This window comes from Gavialis gangeticus, unplaced genomic scaffold (genome assembly GCF_001723915.1).
Source record: "Gavialis gangeticus isolate Ggan-Ray unplaced genomic scaffold, GavGan_comp1, whole genome shotgun sequence".
Classification (NCBI taxonomy): domain Eukaryota; kingdom Metazoa; phylum Chordata; order Crocodylia; family Gavialidae; genus Gavialis; species Gavialis gangeticus.
This window is the reverse complement of record NW_017728996.1, coordinates 39,131,099-39,148,142: the sequence shown is the minus strand read 5'-3', so window position 1 is coordinate 39,148,142 and position 17,044 is coordinate 39,131,099. Positions and strand designations below refer to the sequence as shown.

At 40.7% G+C, this 17,044-nt stretch overlaps 1 protein-coding gene across 1 annotated transcript in view; it reads left to right on the top strand.

Annotated features, from left to right (window-relative positions):
- Positions 1 to 17,044, top strand: part of MTMR10 (myotubularin related protein 10) — a 104,196-nt gene that overhangs the window by 13,323 nt on the left and 73,829 nt on the right. Inside the window, exons 3-4 of the mRNA XM_019504351.1 lie at positions 13,320 to 13,456; positions 15,679 to 15,751. Coding sequence (XP_019359896.1) covers positions 13,320 to 13,456; positions 15,679 to 15,751 — 210 coding nt within the window. The remainder of the gene's footprint in view (positions 1 to 13,319; positions 13,457 to 15,678; positions 15,752 to 17,044) is intronic.

Genomic DNA, 17,044 nt, shown 5'->3' with positions numbered 1-17,044 from the left:
GGGGTGATGGGGCCAGGTGGGGAAGAGATCGGGGGGAGGGAAGGGATGGGGTTGGATGGGACAGGGATCAGGGGCCGGGTGGGGCTGGCAGAGGTCCCCCTCCCCCCTCCTCCAGCCCCCTGACCCCTTACTTGCTTGTAGTGGAGCCTGGGTCCAGTTCCCTGCAGTTGGCACTCTGCTTGCCCTCACGGGCACGCAGAATGCTTCAGCATCAGGGTGAGGGCTATCCATAGAGATGCTCTAGCAATCAGAGCATCTCTGTGGAGGACCCAGCCTCCAGTTGCCTCAGAGGACCCAGCCTCCAGACCGTGCCCTGCTCCGCTTTTTTTCTCTGCGGGGTTTTTTTGATCCCTGGATATCCAGGGGTCTAATTTTGCACCTGTGCTGCAAATTTGCAACACAGGAAACATTTTCTCATTCCTGCTCATGCTTCTTGCAGTGTTTCAAAGGGGTTTGAGATGCTGCAAGAGGTGTATGCGGACTTATCTGGACGCGCCCTATCTGTTTGTTGTCTGAAATGAAATTGTGTGTGGAGACTTACAGGTGGACTTGGCATTTGCATGCTGCCATTTTCAGTCTATAATTATGAATTCTGAGCTTTTTCATTAGGTATTTGTTTATAAGTTACAAACTGTAGATAGATAGATAGATAGCTGCTGCCCAGTGGGTCCCAAACTTACATAATACTGAGCTCTTTTTTTATTAGTATTTGTTTATAAGTCACAAATGTGTGTGTGTGTGTGTGTGTGTGTGTGTGTGTGTATGTGTATTACACACACACACACACACACGTGGACTTTGCATCTGTAGATCTATATATAAAAGTTTTTGACTTATAAACAAATACCTAATACAAAAAAGAGCTCAGCATTCATAATTATAGACTCAAATGGCAGCATGCAAATGCAAAGTCCACCTGCAAGTCTCCAGGCAGAATTTCATTTCAGACTATATATAAAATGTTTGTCTGTGTGATTTTTTTCTGACTTCTGTAGTTTATCTGTAGGGCCAGGTAGAAGCTACCTATAAAGAAGTTTTAGTTTGCGTTTACTTGATAAAGTCTCTATATTCCCCTCTGCATTCCAAAAAAGACAAAGTCATATGCTACCAGATGTTCTGTAGGCTAAGGTTCCAAAAGGATTGGGGGAAGTTGTCTCCCCTTTCAGTCCTGTCCTTCCTACCAGTAGCAGGAGCAGCATTCAGCTAGTGGTAAGCATTACTTATACCATAAATCAGTAGAGCCTAGAAAGAATAAGATCTTTCACAGTAGGTTTGACTAGCCAAGTAAAAGAACAAAAAACAGCACCCCCTGTCTCCCCACTATAACTTCCTAGCACCTACACTGACTTCCAGTGGAACAACCCTTTAATGGTGTTTAGTCCCAAGAAACCTCTGTCTTTGGTTATGACCCATTAAGTATGTTGTTGCTGGTCAATTTTTTATCTTTGACTTGGTTACAAAAGAAAGAGATGATATTCTTAGCTAGCCTAAGAACAGTCCTCTTGAATTGCTACCCATTATTCTCTTCTGACAGAATCATGCTTTGAGAATCCTTAGGTTGTATAGTATACACAGCCAGATTGATTTATTGTGCAAAAGCTACAAAAATACCAATGAAAGTACATTCCGTCACATCTTGTAAGTAAAGCTGCATCAGATCTGCTCAACACAAATGAGGAGCCTTCTTGCTTGCCCCTCTGACACCTGATCCAACAGCTGCCAAAGCTACCATTTATCCACTTGGATTCATTTCAAATCTTGCCTTCAATCTACTGAACAATTCTGTTCCATATTAGTTCTGCTTTTTAAAATGCCTTAATGCTTGCTTCATTCTTATTGCCAGGATTCCCACCTGTAGGCTCAGTTTGCCTTCTCGCCACTTATGCTTTCTTGCAGCCTTTCATGCTGTTTCCTATGCAGGGGATGTTCTTCTGATCTCAATTCATCAAAAACATTCCCTTTCCATTCAGATCCCTCTAAGGCCATCTTCTTTTGCAGGGGCCAGAAAAAGCTACTTGTCATTGGACAAAGGGCTTTCCTTTCCTGTTGGGTAAAGGACATGGGCAGATTAATCAGTAAGGAACCACAAATGCTTGGGTTTCTTAGGGAAACAGTGGGTTTCCTTTGGGCAGTATTCCTGCCTGCAGTCCTGCTTGGGGCTGCTGGGAGACATGGGGGCAGTGCCAGCCTCTTCCTAGTGGGTGGACTGGGTCAGAAGTGCTGCACTGGAGACACGGGCAGTGCCAGCCTCTTTCCAGCGGGGGACTGGGCTGATGCTGGACTCAGCTGGGCTGGGAGTGCCACACTTCTGCAGGTGGTAGTGGAGTGGGCAGACCATGGAAGTACTGGAAGGGGTGGCTGTGGGGGGGGAGAACTAAGGTGAATTTTGGGGTGGCTATATACCCCAAGCCCTAGTGTCACCCCTGTGCACGTGTGTGGCCACACATACTAGAAACACAGCTGAGCAGCCAGCTCTCTGCAGGTAAGTTTACTGGGGGGAAGGGGCATGGCAGGGAGACAAATCAAGACTCCCGTGGTGAGTGATGGAGTGGGGCAGGGACTGGGGGCACTTTCCAGCCAGGACAGTGCCTGGGACACGAAGCTGGGAGTGGAACAAAGCTACAGGCAGTTTGTGGGCAAGCTGATGTGGGCTGGCCTGAGCCCACAGCGGGCAGCCCACATCTGCCCTCACCCTGCTGGGCTCCGCTTTGGCCATAGCAGGGGGTAAGAGGAGGGGGCAGGTAGGAGAGATGGACATGTGCCACCCCACCCCCAGCCCGGCTGGGTCCACCCAGCCTCCCCCGCAGGGCACAGAGGCCTGTGCTGCCCTTGGCAGCAGCAGCACCAGGAGGGGAAGCCTCCTTCCACCCCTCATTGGAATCCAGCTCCCACGGTGAGGAGGGGGCCTCCAATTTTGTGGTTGCCCAGGGCCCCAGTAAATCTTAATCCACTTCTGGCAAAGGGAAGAGTAAATTAAGAATTCGGAACATAAGTGTGTCTTGTATAACTTGGATGCTGTCTGTCTGTGTATGTCACAAGGTGTTCAAAGCTTGCTTTGAATAATTGCTGGGCACCAGCTTCTTGGGGAGTTTTGTTCCCAAGCAGCATTATTTCTAAAATTGCGAACTATAAGCATGTTGGACTCCTTTATTTCTTCTCTAAAGGACCCTAGCACTCTCCAGACACTGTAATATATACAAGATTTTCCTTATTAGTTTTCCCACTGGATTTGGTAAATCAGCTGTTTTATATTGGACAAGTAACACACACTCATGTTCTGATTGCTATATGAGTGGAGGAAGTCTGTTGGTTATCTTTCTGAATGCAAAACCACTTTTTCCATTCAAAACTAACCCACATCTCTTTAGAATCATTTTCTACCTGCTGGAAGTCACAATATCATGATATCCTCTTAGAAAGTCTTGACACTTCTCCAGTTGTGATATAGTTTTAGAATCTTGTCTTAAATATGTATGGGCCTAAATTATTTTTAATTTGAATGATAAAAATATGCTTAATACATAGCAAAAAGTTTGCATAAAATCTGAAGAACAGGTAGTAGAATTTAACACAGCGTGCAATTTTTTGATCTTTTGGAGTACTGCTAATACAAGAAAACTCTCTAAAAATCTTTTTAGAAAGTACTTGATGAGCTTACAAGTAGAATCTCATCAGAATATTTCCTTTTGAACTTCAAAGTAGCTACTGAGCACAGTGAACAGAAGATTCATTTAGGAGTGGATTAGAGAAAATTTACATTTAAATGCTTAGAGCATGTTAATAAACCCACACGTTCACTATTCTATTTTCCAACTAGAACAGCTAGAAGAAGGCAGCTAAATGACTGAAGATATTCAGAACTTCATCTTCGCTTCATAACTAACTGTATTATTGAATAGTTCTGTGCGCATTTGTTTTTAGTCAAGAAATTGATATTTGCCCCTTACATTTGAAACACTCATTTTAAAATGTGGTTAAATGATCATTCAGATACACAGTTGCACTACCATGGTACTGTCGATGCATATTTGATTGTTGAATAATACTCAAATTTGCATTTTGATTATGTTATTATGTAAACTTTTCAAGAACTGTTCTCTGCTTCTATACAAGTTACGTTTTCAGTTGAAGACAATGGCATAGTAGCAACTTAATGTCCATCACTAAGTCATACATGATACTTCTAAGTACAAGGCCAGATATTTAAAAAAGGTATTCCAGCATCTAGTCCTCATTGATTTCAGCAGACTTTAAGCACCCACATAACTTTAAAAGCTGGACTTGAGTGGTTTTTAGTTCTTGAAAGTCTGTAACTCATAGAAATGAAGAGAGATTGGTTCTGCTGAGTGCCTGCCATAATCAGGATTTCATGGACTGTTCTTCCTTATTCATATGCTCTTTGTCAGATCAGTTATTATAGGTTTTTGAAATTGATGAGGCACACCTACATAACCCCCTAAAACATCCTGAAATCTGTTAAAGCCTCTCGAATACAATTAACATGATCTTCAGTTGTTGATCTGGGACTTTGAATTGTTTGTTTGTTTGTTTTTGCAAAAGGTTTATCCAAGTTAGTCTACATTTACACTCACAATGGAACTGTAAAACAAGAACTCTTACCAATTTCTTTTGGTATCTTTCTAACTTTAGAATAAAGAACAATTTATGCACCATTCGGTAAACTTTAATTTCACAGACTGCTGTACACCTACCAAATATCAGCCTTTTGATATGCTGGAGTTACCATACGTTGTCAATTTAACTGGTGTCTCCATTCAGCAATAAAGTTGCTCTATAACTACCAACAATCTGCTGCTGGGGTATGTCAGCTGTACTTTATACTTCTCTTCTGATATTTTTACAACATAGGTGATATTACACTCCCTGTCAGATATTGCTATTGGCTGAAGGTAAAGTAACTCTCTGAAATACTTGTTTTTTAGAATAAATAGGAGGGATTCGGAAACTGAGTTTTAGTGAGACCTATTATAAAAAACCACAAAACAAACTCTGCAGTTCTGGTCATTGTCTACTTTAGGTCTGAAAATCAGACAGTCTCATACTGGGTTTCTCACAGACTTTCTGTGTATCTTGAGTCACTGTATGCCTCTCTGCCCCAGTTTTCTCATTTGTAGAGTTCAGACTTCCTGTGCAAGGGGTGTTGTGAGACTTTGGCTGCCCTCTACATGTGTAGGTGCAGGTGTGGTGGTTCTAATGCATGATTTATGCGATCGTGCCTCCTGCCATTTTGCATGTGCCATGATCCCTAGGGCTCAGGGGTACAGGAAATCCCTGGACCCTGAGGATCGTGGTTGCCACGATCCCTAGGACTTGGTGAGGTTTATGTTGGGCATGGTGCATCCCTGTGGCTAGGAGCCTGTCCAGAGTGGGCTCCCAGCTGCAGAGAAGACCGTGCAATACATGCAAATTAAAGATCAATGGCAACCAGCTATAAACTTAGTACACATTTTTGAGGTCTAACTTTATAGCTGGTTGGAACTTTTTATCATGTGATAGCTACTTTGCACGTGTATCTGGTCTCAAGGTAATTGCACAATACCTGTAATGTATAGAGGGGACCTTTGTAAGGTATTTTGAAACCACTTGTGATAAGTGCAACACATTCTCATTGGCGTTAAGCCAGCAGTTGAGCATGCCTTTTGCAGACAGAGCTATTTCCATATTTAAGTACATTTCAGTTCTTTTGAACATGTCAGAAGAGACAGAATCATTAATTATTGAGGACATGTTTCTGAATTGCATTCAGGAAAATTCAGTTCTTGCATATTTTAAAGCCCCACTGATCTGTACTGCTTTTGTTTGTGTAGGCTGGCAGAACCATGTTTAGAAACTGGTTTAGCTGGAACTGTGCTTAATACTGTGTATAAGAAGTGCTTGGTGAATGGCATGATGAGAAGTCTGAGACATCTAACTTGCTTAAGATTGTTTCTCTCTTTTTAGCAGTTTGAAATATTTCATGAATTATGGGCCATTATGGACAGCACCTGAAAAATCTCAGGCAGCAAAATTGCAAATACAGATTGAGCTGTCAGAATATGAATTTTATACTGTCATTCAGGAATCAACCCCTGACCTTGAAGATTGGAAATTTCCATAGTCAAGGATATAAAGCTACAAGTCCCAACTACTAATCCTGTGATTTTAGTAGTACTTACCCTGTTCATTTAAAATCTTTCAAGTAGATTGCTTGCAATTATTGACCAGTGTCAGAATCAAATACCAGATACACAAAAGCAAGTTAAGAAATAGTAATATCATTTATGGTTGGTGAATGACTGTAGAGGAGCTTAACAGAGTCAGAGGTCTCAGTGATAAACTCTGGGAAGATTGCCAGACAGAGTGCATCAGCATCCTTTAAGACTCCCTTTCTGGCTGATGGTGTAATAGAAGGCAGAAGAAAACTGGGAAGATTGGAAGGCATGAAGATGTACATTCTGTACATGCAATATGCTCTCCATTCAGTTGGTCAATTAGTTACAGATTAAGAGGCCAGTTTTGACAAACCAGAATACATTGATCAGGCTGGGGAAACCTGACAGGGGAGTTGACAAACCTCTGAAGACAGATGATTGTGGGGAGAGCAGCCATAATGAGCAAAACATGGGTGGACTGTTCCTCCTTGCATCCTGCGTAACTACAAGTTTTCACACCTGAGCCTTTCCCCTAGGGGAGGTTCCTTCCCGTACACTCCTACGATAGGCCTGGTGTTACATTATAGGCCAGTGTTTGGAGGGCTGAAGGTTCAAATTTTGATGATAGAAGCTGAAAATTCAAGCAGACCTTGACATCAGAGTCATTTAAAGACATTTAGAGTTCTGTAAGGTCATTCAAAAAGAATAAACTTCTGATATTTCATGTTTTATTATAAAATGTCGATGCTGTGCACAGCTCTTACTGAATAAACTGAACTAAGGTTTGGTTGGTTATTTTATTTCTATTCTGTCCTGGTGTCTTTTGTCTAAATAATGTCAACTTAAGATGTTGGAGTGGTGGAAAATGCACTTAATTTTTAGGGTGCTATAGATCAGGAAAATCTGCTGAAATATCCTACCTGAACTTCAAATCTATTTCTAATGCTGAGGTGAATTTGACTTTATTTATGCTACAAGTGGAAAAGGCAAAGTTGTCTTCAGCACACTGGTGCATCTAGCATAATTCCAAGTGATTGTAGTACTTGACAAAGTAAATATTAATATAAGGTTCCCTGCCACAAGGACCATCAATGCACTACTTTGCAGGGTACTGTTGCGTTACCAGATGAGCTGTGTGTGTGTTTTATGCAACTGTAATTGAGATCTCATAACATACAAGAAGCTCTGCATCTTCACATGATGTCAATTGATTTCAGAAAAGTACAAGTATCCTTATAACTCACTGAGGATAGTGTTAGATTTTTAGCAGCGTGGTTAAATATTCTAAGTATGGAGGATCTCAGATGAAATCTTAGTCACGTGAATTAGTATTTATGAAGACTTTCAGAAGTAAAGGATATTACAGATGGTGAGATGACATATTAGTCACATTAATTGATAAATATATTAATCTACCTACCAGTTGTCATATTTCTTAAATGGGTAACTGTATATTAAATCCAAGGTACTATGAATTCAGCTTATATTACATATGTGTTTTTGGAGTGTTTGTCAGAATTTTCAGAAGTGTAATTTTGTAAAATTCTCCATTTGAAATAAGCATTATTACTGAAGTAGAATATTTCAGCTCTTATTTTTTATGAATCAAGTATATTTTTTATTAAACTTGAGTAGACTTTATGTGCAGAAGGTGGTAACCTTGTCATTTGTTTTAGTTAGCTGTCATAGTTTATACAGACTGCTTTCTTATCTCCCAAGATCACTCTTTGACTGTTCAAGTCACATGAAAAAGTGTTGACTGCTGTTCCCCTCTGGAACAGCTTGTGACTGTTTACCGGAAAAAGCTGCAGCTACATTGTGAAAAAATGTGCAGTGTAATATCTCTGAATATCTCCACCATTGACAGTGCCATAGAAAGGCATCTATTGACTTATGGACTTTGTTAATGCAAAAAAAATCTTTGTACAAGTCAGACCAAGCATTTTTCCATTTTATTCAGTCAGTTTCCTAAATCGATGCTGAAATTGTTTGCAAGCTTCTTCATATTGCTGTCTGTAGCTATCACATGAATGATGAATCCATACTAAAACCCTGAGTAAGTATTTAGATCAGAATATATTGGAAACTTTCACTGGGCCCCTTGGAAATGGCATCTGCTTTTAAACTTTCAGACATTTGGTTGCAGAAATGCTTAAATGTTGAGGTTGAAAGCATACTATTTTGCATGCTAACTGCTTTGAAGAGGCTAGATAACCTAACTCCTAAGTTCAAAATGGACAGACTTATTAGTGACTTTAGTACCTAATGTAAAAGTTGAGCAGGATAGGGTAGAGCAGAAGGGAAGTTATTAGTCAAAAGATCTGGTATGTATTTCAGATGTGAAAAATAAGGCACAAGGAATTTTTTTAAATAGTGAATAATAAGTTTTCTGTGCTGCTCTGCAAATTTGGAGAAGATGTAGAGGAAGCAAGGAGGATTGGCTGTAATGAAGATCATGATCTGGGTATATTCCAAATGTTGGTAGATTCTCACTGGTAAAATGGGAACTGGTTTTGCAAATAGTAAGAATAGTAATGGAAGAAAAAAGGTTCCTTAATTTGGGGAAGGCTGGGGGGGGGGAAATCCTGAAGGTTCCTTAAAATTACCAGAGATATTTTATTAGTATAACTCTTAAATGCTATAAACAGGAGAACTAAAACAGAATCCTGAACAATTGTAATCAATCAACATCCTACAGATGTGCCATTTGACAGAGCAGGAAAAGATACCATGCTCAAAAGATTAGATATATTAAACTGCAGCTCTAGTCCAACCTTATAGGGTGGAGAGTTCTGGTCACCAGTTAGAAAAATACTAATTAGTTGGATAAGTTAAGAGAAGAGCAAGAATGGCCATGTTTTCTCACACGCAATATATCTCCAGATAAGACATGCACCTTGTTTTTGGTAAGGCAGAAAAAAAGGGGAAGAGTTTTTTGGGTTTTTTCAGATAAGGCTTCATGGAGCAGGGGTAGACCTAATCTTCAGCTGACTTACCCTCCTTTTCCTGCTTAATTAAAAACAAATCCTGGCAGCTGCTGCTGAAGACTGGTCTCTGTGGTGGATCTCTGATTTTGAAAAAGAGAGTTCCAAGAGCTGTAAAGTAGGAGAAGAGAGATGAGGAACAGCTAGCATATAGCAGAATTCCCCTGAGAAAGGTTAGTTTGATTAGTTGTGATAAACTATAAAAAAGGAGAAGTGATCATTAAGACCTCTGGCATAATAGACAAAGAGCCATTAGATCAATGGACTCCCTCAGCCATCTGGATAGTAATGCTGCTGCTGCATTGTGGAGCAGGAATCAGAGAGGTGCTTCTACAAACAAAAAAATCAGCTTCCCTACTTATGACATGCACCCCAATTTTGGGGGGCAGAGTTGTGGGGAAAAGGTACATATGGCATCAGGAGTCTGTAGGAATTGACTAGTTTAAGAGTGCATAGTTAAAATTAATGTAGTTTGTGTGGGGAGGGAACATAGCATTCAAATACCTGAAGTTTGTCACAAATGTAAAGAGAAATTTAGCATAGTGTTTGCTGGTACCTTACAAGTGATCTTGAAGTATGGAACATGCCTTTGCACCTAAGTAGGACAAGACTATGGCATTCTCAAAGGAGCTAAGGATGCTTCTGTCCAGGGTGATAGGGATGAAGCTGGGCTCTCTCACAATGACAGCTTCCATCTTGCTAGAGTGAAGTTACAAGAACTCAGAGCAGGGACTTTTTCTTCTGTTTCCTTGCTGACTATTTTACTGGCACCTGATAGTGTGGAGGAAGAAATTGTCCATCTAGAATTCAGAGGTAACAAGCCAGATTTGGAGCTTTAAAGGGCTGATTTAGAGAATGGAATAGGACAAAGCCTGGGTCTTGGGGGCAAAGGATGGAGAAGTGACTGGGACTGGCTGGGCAAGGAAACTAATTCTGCAAACCAGTGGAGTGTGGGGGAAGGTAGACGGAGAGAGAAGACGTGGTCAGAAAAGTGAGGGAGACTAGGACAGAAAGTTAAAGTGCCAACAGAGCATGCACGTTGGTGATCTCTAGACCCTGTATGCATTGCCCAATTGCTCGGCTTGGGCATCTGAAGGGGGAGTAGGTAGATCTTGTTTTTTCAGAGTAGTGCCAGGTGCAGCAGGGAAACAGCATAGACATGGTTGAAAGCTCCCAGCCCTGCTGATGATTCATTGGGATGCCACATGATGCTCCATGGTGGACTTTGCTGTTTCTGGTTTGCTTTTTCAGACGACAAAGAAAACATACAAAAATTGTTAATTATGGCAATTGCAAAGTCAAGGACTCAAAAGTTACCAAATGCAAAAATAATAGACATCTCTATAGCTGTTTTGTGGCCCCTTGTTTGTGTGCCTTGAAAGTAATATTTAATTACATGAACACATGCTTCCCCCCAGCACCCCGTGTCTTTCAGTGTATGGAAGGGACAATGCTTATTACTTGAACATCAGTTCAGTATTTTGTTTTTCCCTTTTTCAGCATGTAGCCCCTTTACATATTTAACTGCATGCTCCAAGTTCTGCTTTGAAGAGGGATTTGTTTTCCTCCTTATGTCTTTGGTGGACATTATTATAGCCTGAGTGCTTCACAAGTGTTAATACATTTTCTTAACATCCTGTGAAGGGGACTTATTTACCTTTTACAGATGGGGACCTGAAGCATAGAAATTAATTAAAAGATGTACAGTTCAACCTCTGAATATTAGTCAGCTTCCTCCTCCACAGTAAGGTACCAGCAGGGCAATCAGCAGGGAAACAGAAGAAAGAGTCCCTGCTTTCAGTTCTCAAAGCTTTGCCCCACTCTAGCTAGATTGAGCAGTGTTTTTCAGCATACCTGGCATTATACAGCACTTTACAAGTTCCAAGCACAGCTCCCATTATCTTTACTTCCAACTGTGAGTTAAACCCTTCCAAAAGAAAAAAAAAAAAATCAAAATTCTCCATTTATGCATCAGTAAAATAAGAAGCGGTTAATAACCATTTGATTTACCCAGCATCATAGAGAGCTCTTTTAGCAGAGGCAAGGATAGAATGCAAGGGACCATTACATGACAGTGCAGTAACATGTATCAATCCCTAATCTAACTGAACTTGCTTGGGTACTAGAGCTGGCTTGTGCTGCCTGAAATTGGCCAATTAACTTGGGCAATATGCTCCGTTAACACAGCTAGACTGCTTCCTGTATCCCAGCCAGCTCAAGTCTCTCTACATAGTACTGCGTTGTAGAGTGTGGATGTACTTTAGTTTCCTGCAGTTGCTTTCAGCCGTCTGTACCCATGAAACCATATTCCCTTCTTGCCATCCCGTGTGTTGTTCACTGTGCATCTTTTAACTAGTCTCTTGCTATACCATCCTAGTTAATCTCCCAGGCAGCTTATTGATGGAGGCAGGGGTTCTGTATGTGTGGGAAAAGCAGCCTGTACGTAGATTTTAATACAACAACAGGCTGTGTACACCCCCACACATACCCACCTCGTGTATATATATATTTTTTGTATTTCCCAATTTTGAATACTTTGCAACATTCATGTGTTTAAAATGGTTTTTTTTTTGTTCTTAAATGTTAAGTATAGTGAGTGAAAATTAGAAAATACTCTGTAGAGCTAATCCTCTACTGACATATAGGTAGACAATGGGTGACCTATTCAGGTTGTCTTTAATTCTGTCCATGAGTTCTGCTACTTAGCACCAATAAAAGAAGCAGTTAGTGGTAAAGTCTAATGAGCAGCTCGGTTTTCATCTGGGAAGTGCCGAACTTCTCCAGGCCCCAGTTAAAGCCACAAGAGTTAATTGCCCAAGATGATGAAATCACTCATGATTAAGGTTCTCTCCCTACCCCACCCTTCAGACTTTCTTTTAAAAATGAACAAAAACTACTAGAAAGTTAAATTTTGGATTTGTCACGTTTGACAGCCAGCAGAAGTGAGTAATAGAATAAATATGACTTTTCAGAGATGGAAGGGAACTTTCTACATGCCTGGACCTTAAGTAAGTCAGGATGGTTAAAGTGGCAGCCTGGGGTCTGTGAGGAGTTGAGTGGCACCCCTGGGCTCCCACTCTGCTACTATGCCCCCCTCATTACTACAGCTGCAAAAACAGCTGGAACCTTTGCACTCCCCTTCCCTCTTCCTCAGCCTGCCCCTGCCCCAGGGAGCAGTGTAGTACAGCACGGGAAGCGGGAGGTGGGGTTGGGGGTGGGTGAGCACATGGTGCAGAGTGTGGGTGGGTAGAGGGGCACTTATGGGCATATGGTGCAGCAGCAGGTGCCAACATGGCTCCTGGCTTGCTTTGGTGTGGCCTGTGTATAGCCCCTACTGGTGCAATCCTTAAGGCATGTGGCCCTTCTGAAGTTGGACAGCTCAGCAGTAAGTGATAGATTGCACATCCCAAAGCAAGAGTGGTATTGTCACTGATTTAATTATAGAAACCTCTGTTCCAGGTGTTACTGAGTTGTCGTCTTTTCTACCTATATAATCCTTTCTTAAAGGGTAGATTTTTCTTACATGATTCTTCTTACTAGACGTCTTTGTCCAGGAAGTCATGAATAAATTTACATATATTCATGTTAAGCAGCCTCTTGCTAGACAGATTTCTTAATGTCATTCATTAGCAGCTGACAGTAGAAGCTTTGAAAAGGAGTAACATCTTCTTTAATGTGTTTGTAGTTTATTCCATTTCCTTTTATGGGTTCACAATGAGGACTAATAAAGAATTAGATGTGTAAATGAGAATTTCACTTCTGACAATTGCCTCAGTTTGTATCCTTCAGACTAAGAAAAAATGAGAGAGATTTGAATATAATTTTAAAGAAGTCTTTAGAGACTGATTTCATGATTTTATTGGAGTATTTGTTTAAATAAAGTATTTCTTTTAAACTATTACTAATTTTTAAACAGATGGCAGATTATCTCATTGTCTAGAGGAATGGCTGAGTTTTGCAGGGAAGGGGGGGTATTACTGCTTAAGTCTCTATTTTAGCCCTAATAAAAAGAGAAGACCTTTTTGCTAAAATGAGCCCATCTCAGCTAGACAGAACTAAATTTCAAGTTAAATTATTATAGCTTCTAGCCTACTACTTGAAAAATGTAAAACAATATGGTCATTTGCCATTAAATTTTAAGTTTTCTTACCTTACACTTTTTCTCTCTCTTTTTCTGTTTTAGGTGAAATTGTGGTAAATGAAGTTAATTTTGTGAGAAAGTGCATTGCAACAGATACAAGTCAGTATGATTTGTGGGGAAAACTGGTTTGCACTAACTTCAAGACTTCCTTTATTACAGATGATCCTATGCCACTTCAGGTATGCCTTTTGGGTTTTTTCCTCACATAATTGACACGTGACTTTATTTACTTCCATTTTATTAATAATTTTATTTAAATAATACTAAATCTCCTAGACTCTCACTTGCAGCATATTATAAAACAAAGGTGAAGAACTTCAAAGGTGAAATTAAATAGCCAATTCAGATGTTATTGGTATTCCACTCCAAATTCACCCTATTTGTATTTACTAGAGCACATCATTTCAACTACAGTGTTAAAGCAGAGGGAATTAATGATGCAAGTCCACCTGGTCTATTTCCAGCTATTTGACTTCTTTAGGAAATGATGTTTTAAAGAGTTCTCTCTTTAATAGTGAGAGAGAGTGAGAATGAGAGAGCGAGCTTTAAGTTAGCATCAATTTTGCAAAGAATTTTAAGAACAACTTCCTAATTCTGAAAGTGGTGGGATCTCCTTCATTGGACTTCTAAGTGCAGATCAGACATCTGTTTGTCTGGGATGGCTTTGCCATATACAGTCCTTAGTAGTAAGGGTTGGATTAGATAGTTTCCACAAGATCCCTTCTACCCCTGTTTTTCTGATATAGCATGTATCCATCTCACTGAAGACAGTAAGAGAACAGGGGTTTTTGTTTGTTTTTTTAAAGGGAGAAGTATCATGTCACCATAGACAAAAAGTGACAGTTAAGATTGTTTTAACAGCAAAGGGGGAAACCATTGCTTCATTGAGACAAAAAATATACTAGGATCACAACCTTAGTAATTTTACGCATTACAACACAATATTAACATTTGAAGAGTCCTACATTAAACACATTTTATAGGAGACTTAAGGATTTTCATAGTTACTCTCTTTGCACATACAAAACCAAATTTCTAAAGTTTTGAAGGAATTTAGTTCAATCATGGCTAGTGCATGCAACAAAAGGCTGTGGCTTATTTTGTACGTATATGTATATGAAACAAAAACAAAATTTTACAGTTTTTGCTATGGCAGTGTAAGCCAGTCACTCACCCAGCTTCCTTCTCAAGACCAGTCAGCTCTGTGTTCTAGGTTTTCCAGGCAGTGTATTTTCATGGGGGCAAACTTGTCTCATACAAATGAAACAAAAAGGTATACAGACAGACCAAAACCTCTGTAGCCTTTCTTCTGACCCTCAGAGCAAGTCAGACTTGTACTACTACCTCAGCAGCATAGCCTTCCGTCTCCCATTCTGCTTCTGGAGCTTTTAACCCTCTTTGTAGGGTCACCTTTGTTCATTAATTATCATTTGCAGCTGTCTCCCAACCTTCTGGCCAGGTAACCTGTAAACTGCTGCCTACTTGAAGCTGGGGTTTCAGTTCTCTGGAGGCTGCACCTTCTTACAAGTAGTTTTGAAGCTTTATGCTGTTTTTAGCCAAAAGATTGTTCTAGTTTTGGGAACCTCTAATTAAGAACTGTAAAGCATGTTGCATTTCCATTAATGTGTCAGATGCATAAGTTGCTGTTTATGAAAGCTTATGCATCTTTGATTTGGTCTACAGAGAGTAAATCTACCCTGCCAGAGCCATTTCTGCTATTCAGTTGTTTCTTGGCTTTCATTCTTTTCTACCAAAAAAACCACAAACAACAAACACTGTTCTCTAGGTGACCTGTGACCCAGTTAGGTAGATTTAAGGTTGTCTGGTGACATTTCTCTGCTCTAGTTTAATTGTTTTGAGGCTAGACTAAATTCATAGAGAATAAAGTTGTCAGTTGTCCGTAAAATAAAGCTGCTTATAATTTCTGCATTTGTAAAAGCATATGAAGCAACAGAAGTTAATAACTAACTGCAGCATCTTATTCGTGTAGTGTTCTCAGAGCAGCATAACCTGTCTAGTGAACTACGTACATATGTAGATTTATAACTACTCTCAGCAGGAACCACTTATTTGATTTATTTTATCTAACAATATAAAAATAAAGCTTTTTTCTTTCTCTTGAAAGGTCTCCAAGTTGTTTGGTTGTTTTTTTTTAATAGTTGCAGTAACTTTTTTTTTTTTTAAATCTTAAATGGCAGGAGTATTTTTTTCCACCTTGCATTGTGTTCACCTTTATAGTGTATTATGATTTGTGATGAGGTTGACAAACACACAGTAAATACTGGCTTGTTATTTGTGTTTATCTAAGTCAACAGTGATTTCTATCAACTATGTTTGTAAAATATAGGGCTAAAAATATTACTGCCAAATTCCCACTTTTTGTCATTAATTTGTCTTTCAGAAATTCCATTATAAAAACCTCCTTCTTGGTGAACATGATGTCCCACTAACATGCATTGAACAAATTGTCACAGGTATGTCAGATAGCTAAGTGTGGGGAAAAGCTTTAAAGGATGTTTGTACGTTCAAGGTGAAAATATCCATTGCTTGCTACATTAAGGCACAGTTATAAAAAAAAGTAGTAGCAAATATGTCTAACTCACAGACTGATCATATAGTTTCAATCCACTTTTTGAAAGAAAGGCACTACATTGATCCTGAAATAATTAAATTAATAACAGTAACAATTTCAATGTTTGTTTTACATATGTACCATATAAATTTAATCTCCCCAGAAAACTAAATATTAGGTTGGAGAGTTATAATCTATTTGTTGAGATACAAGCTGGTCCCAAGAACTGTCAGTCTACTCCTGATTACTGTTTTGTCCTGATTTTATAATATATGCTCAATAATAAATATTATTTTCCACAGAGGGGAGAGATTTTTATGCATCTTTTTTCAATGGAGTAAAAAATCCAATCTTAGAAGAAGCAGCTTTTGTGAAAAATTTGAAGGTTGGCATAGGTTCTTCCCTTTGGAGAGCCTTTCACAATCACCCAGACTCTAGGGTTAGCATGGGGGAACATCTCTATTTGTCACAGAAATCAGTTTTGTCTGTGATCTTTTGCCATTGTAACCAGTGACTGATCAAGATTTATTGGGGCACAGAGCTCCAGTGGGGGGAGGGGCCTCTTCCCTTCCTGGTGCTGGTGCTGCCAAAGGTGGGGCAGGCCTCCATGCCCCGCGGGGGAAACTGGGTGGACCCGGCCAGGCTGGGAGTAGGGTGGCACATGCCCGCCTCTCTTCCCTCCTCGCTGGCACGGCCAGAGCGGAGCCAAGGGCAGATGCAGGCTGCCACTGTGGGCTTGGGGCTCTCTGCTCTGGTGCTTTTGCCCTGGGAGCCCCATACCAGTTGCACATCCCCTGCCCACCTGGCAGTAGAAAGCACAACTCACCTCCCACCCCACTGCTGCCAGGTAGGCAGGGATCATGCAGCTGGCGCAGGGCCCCTAAGGCAAAGGCAGCAGAGTTGAGAGCCCTGAACCCACAGCGAGAAGCTCACATCTGCCCCACACACACGTCTGGAGGGGACACATGTTCCCCAATGCCTTCCCAGGGGGGTGTGCACAGCAGTGGGGAGCAGCCCTCCCTCCCACCCCCTGCGCCCCCTGGACAAGCTGCCTGTCGTTCCATCCCACTCCCCACCCCATCTCTGGATCCCATGCACTGTTCTGGATGAGCAGAGTCCACTGCCCCACTCCCACCCTCATCCTGGGGGCCTCAATCTACCCTGCCCCCATGCCACTTCCCCCCCCCCCCCGCAC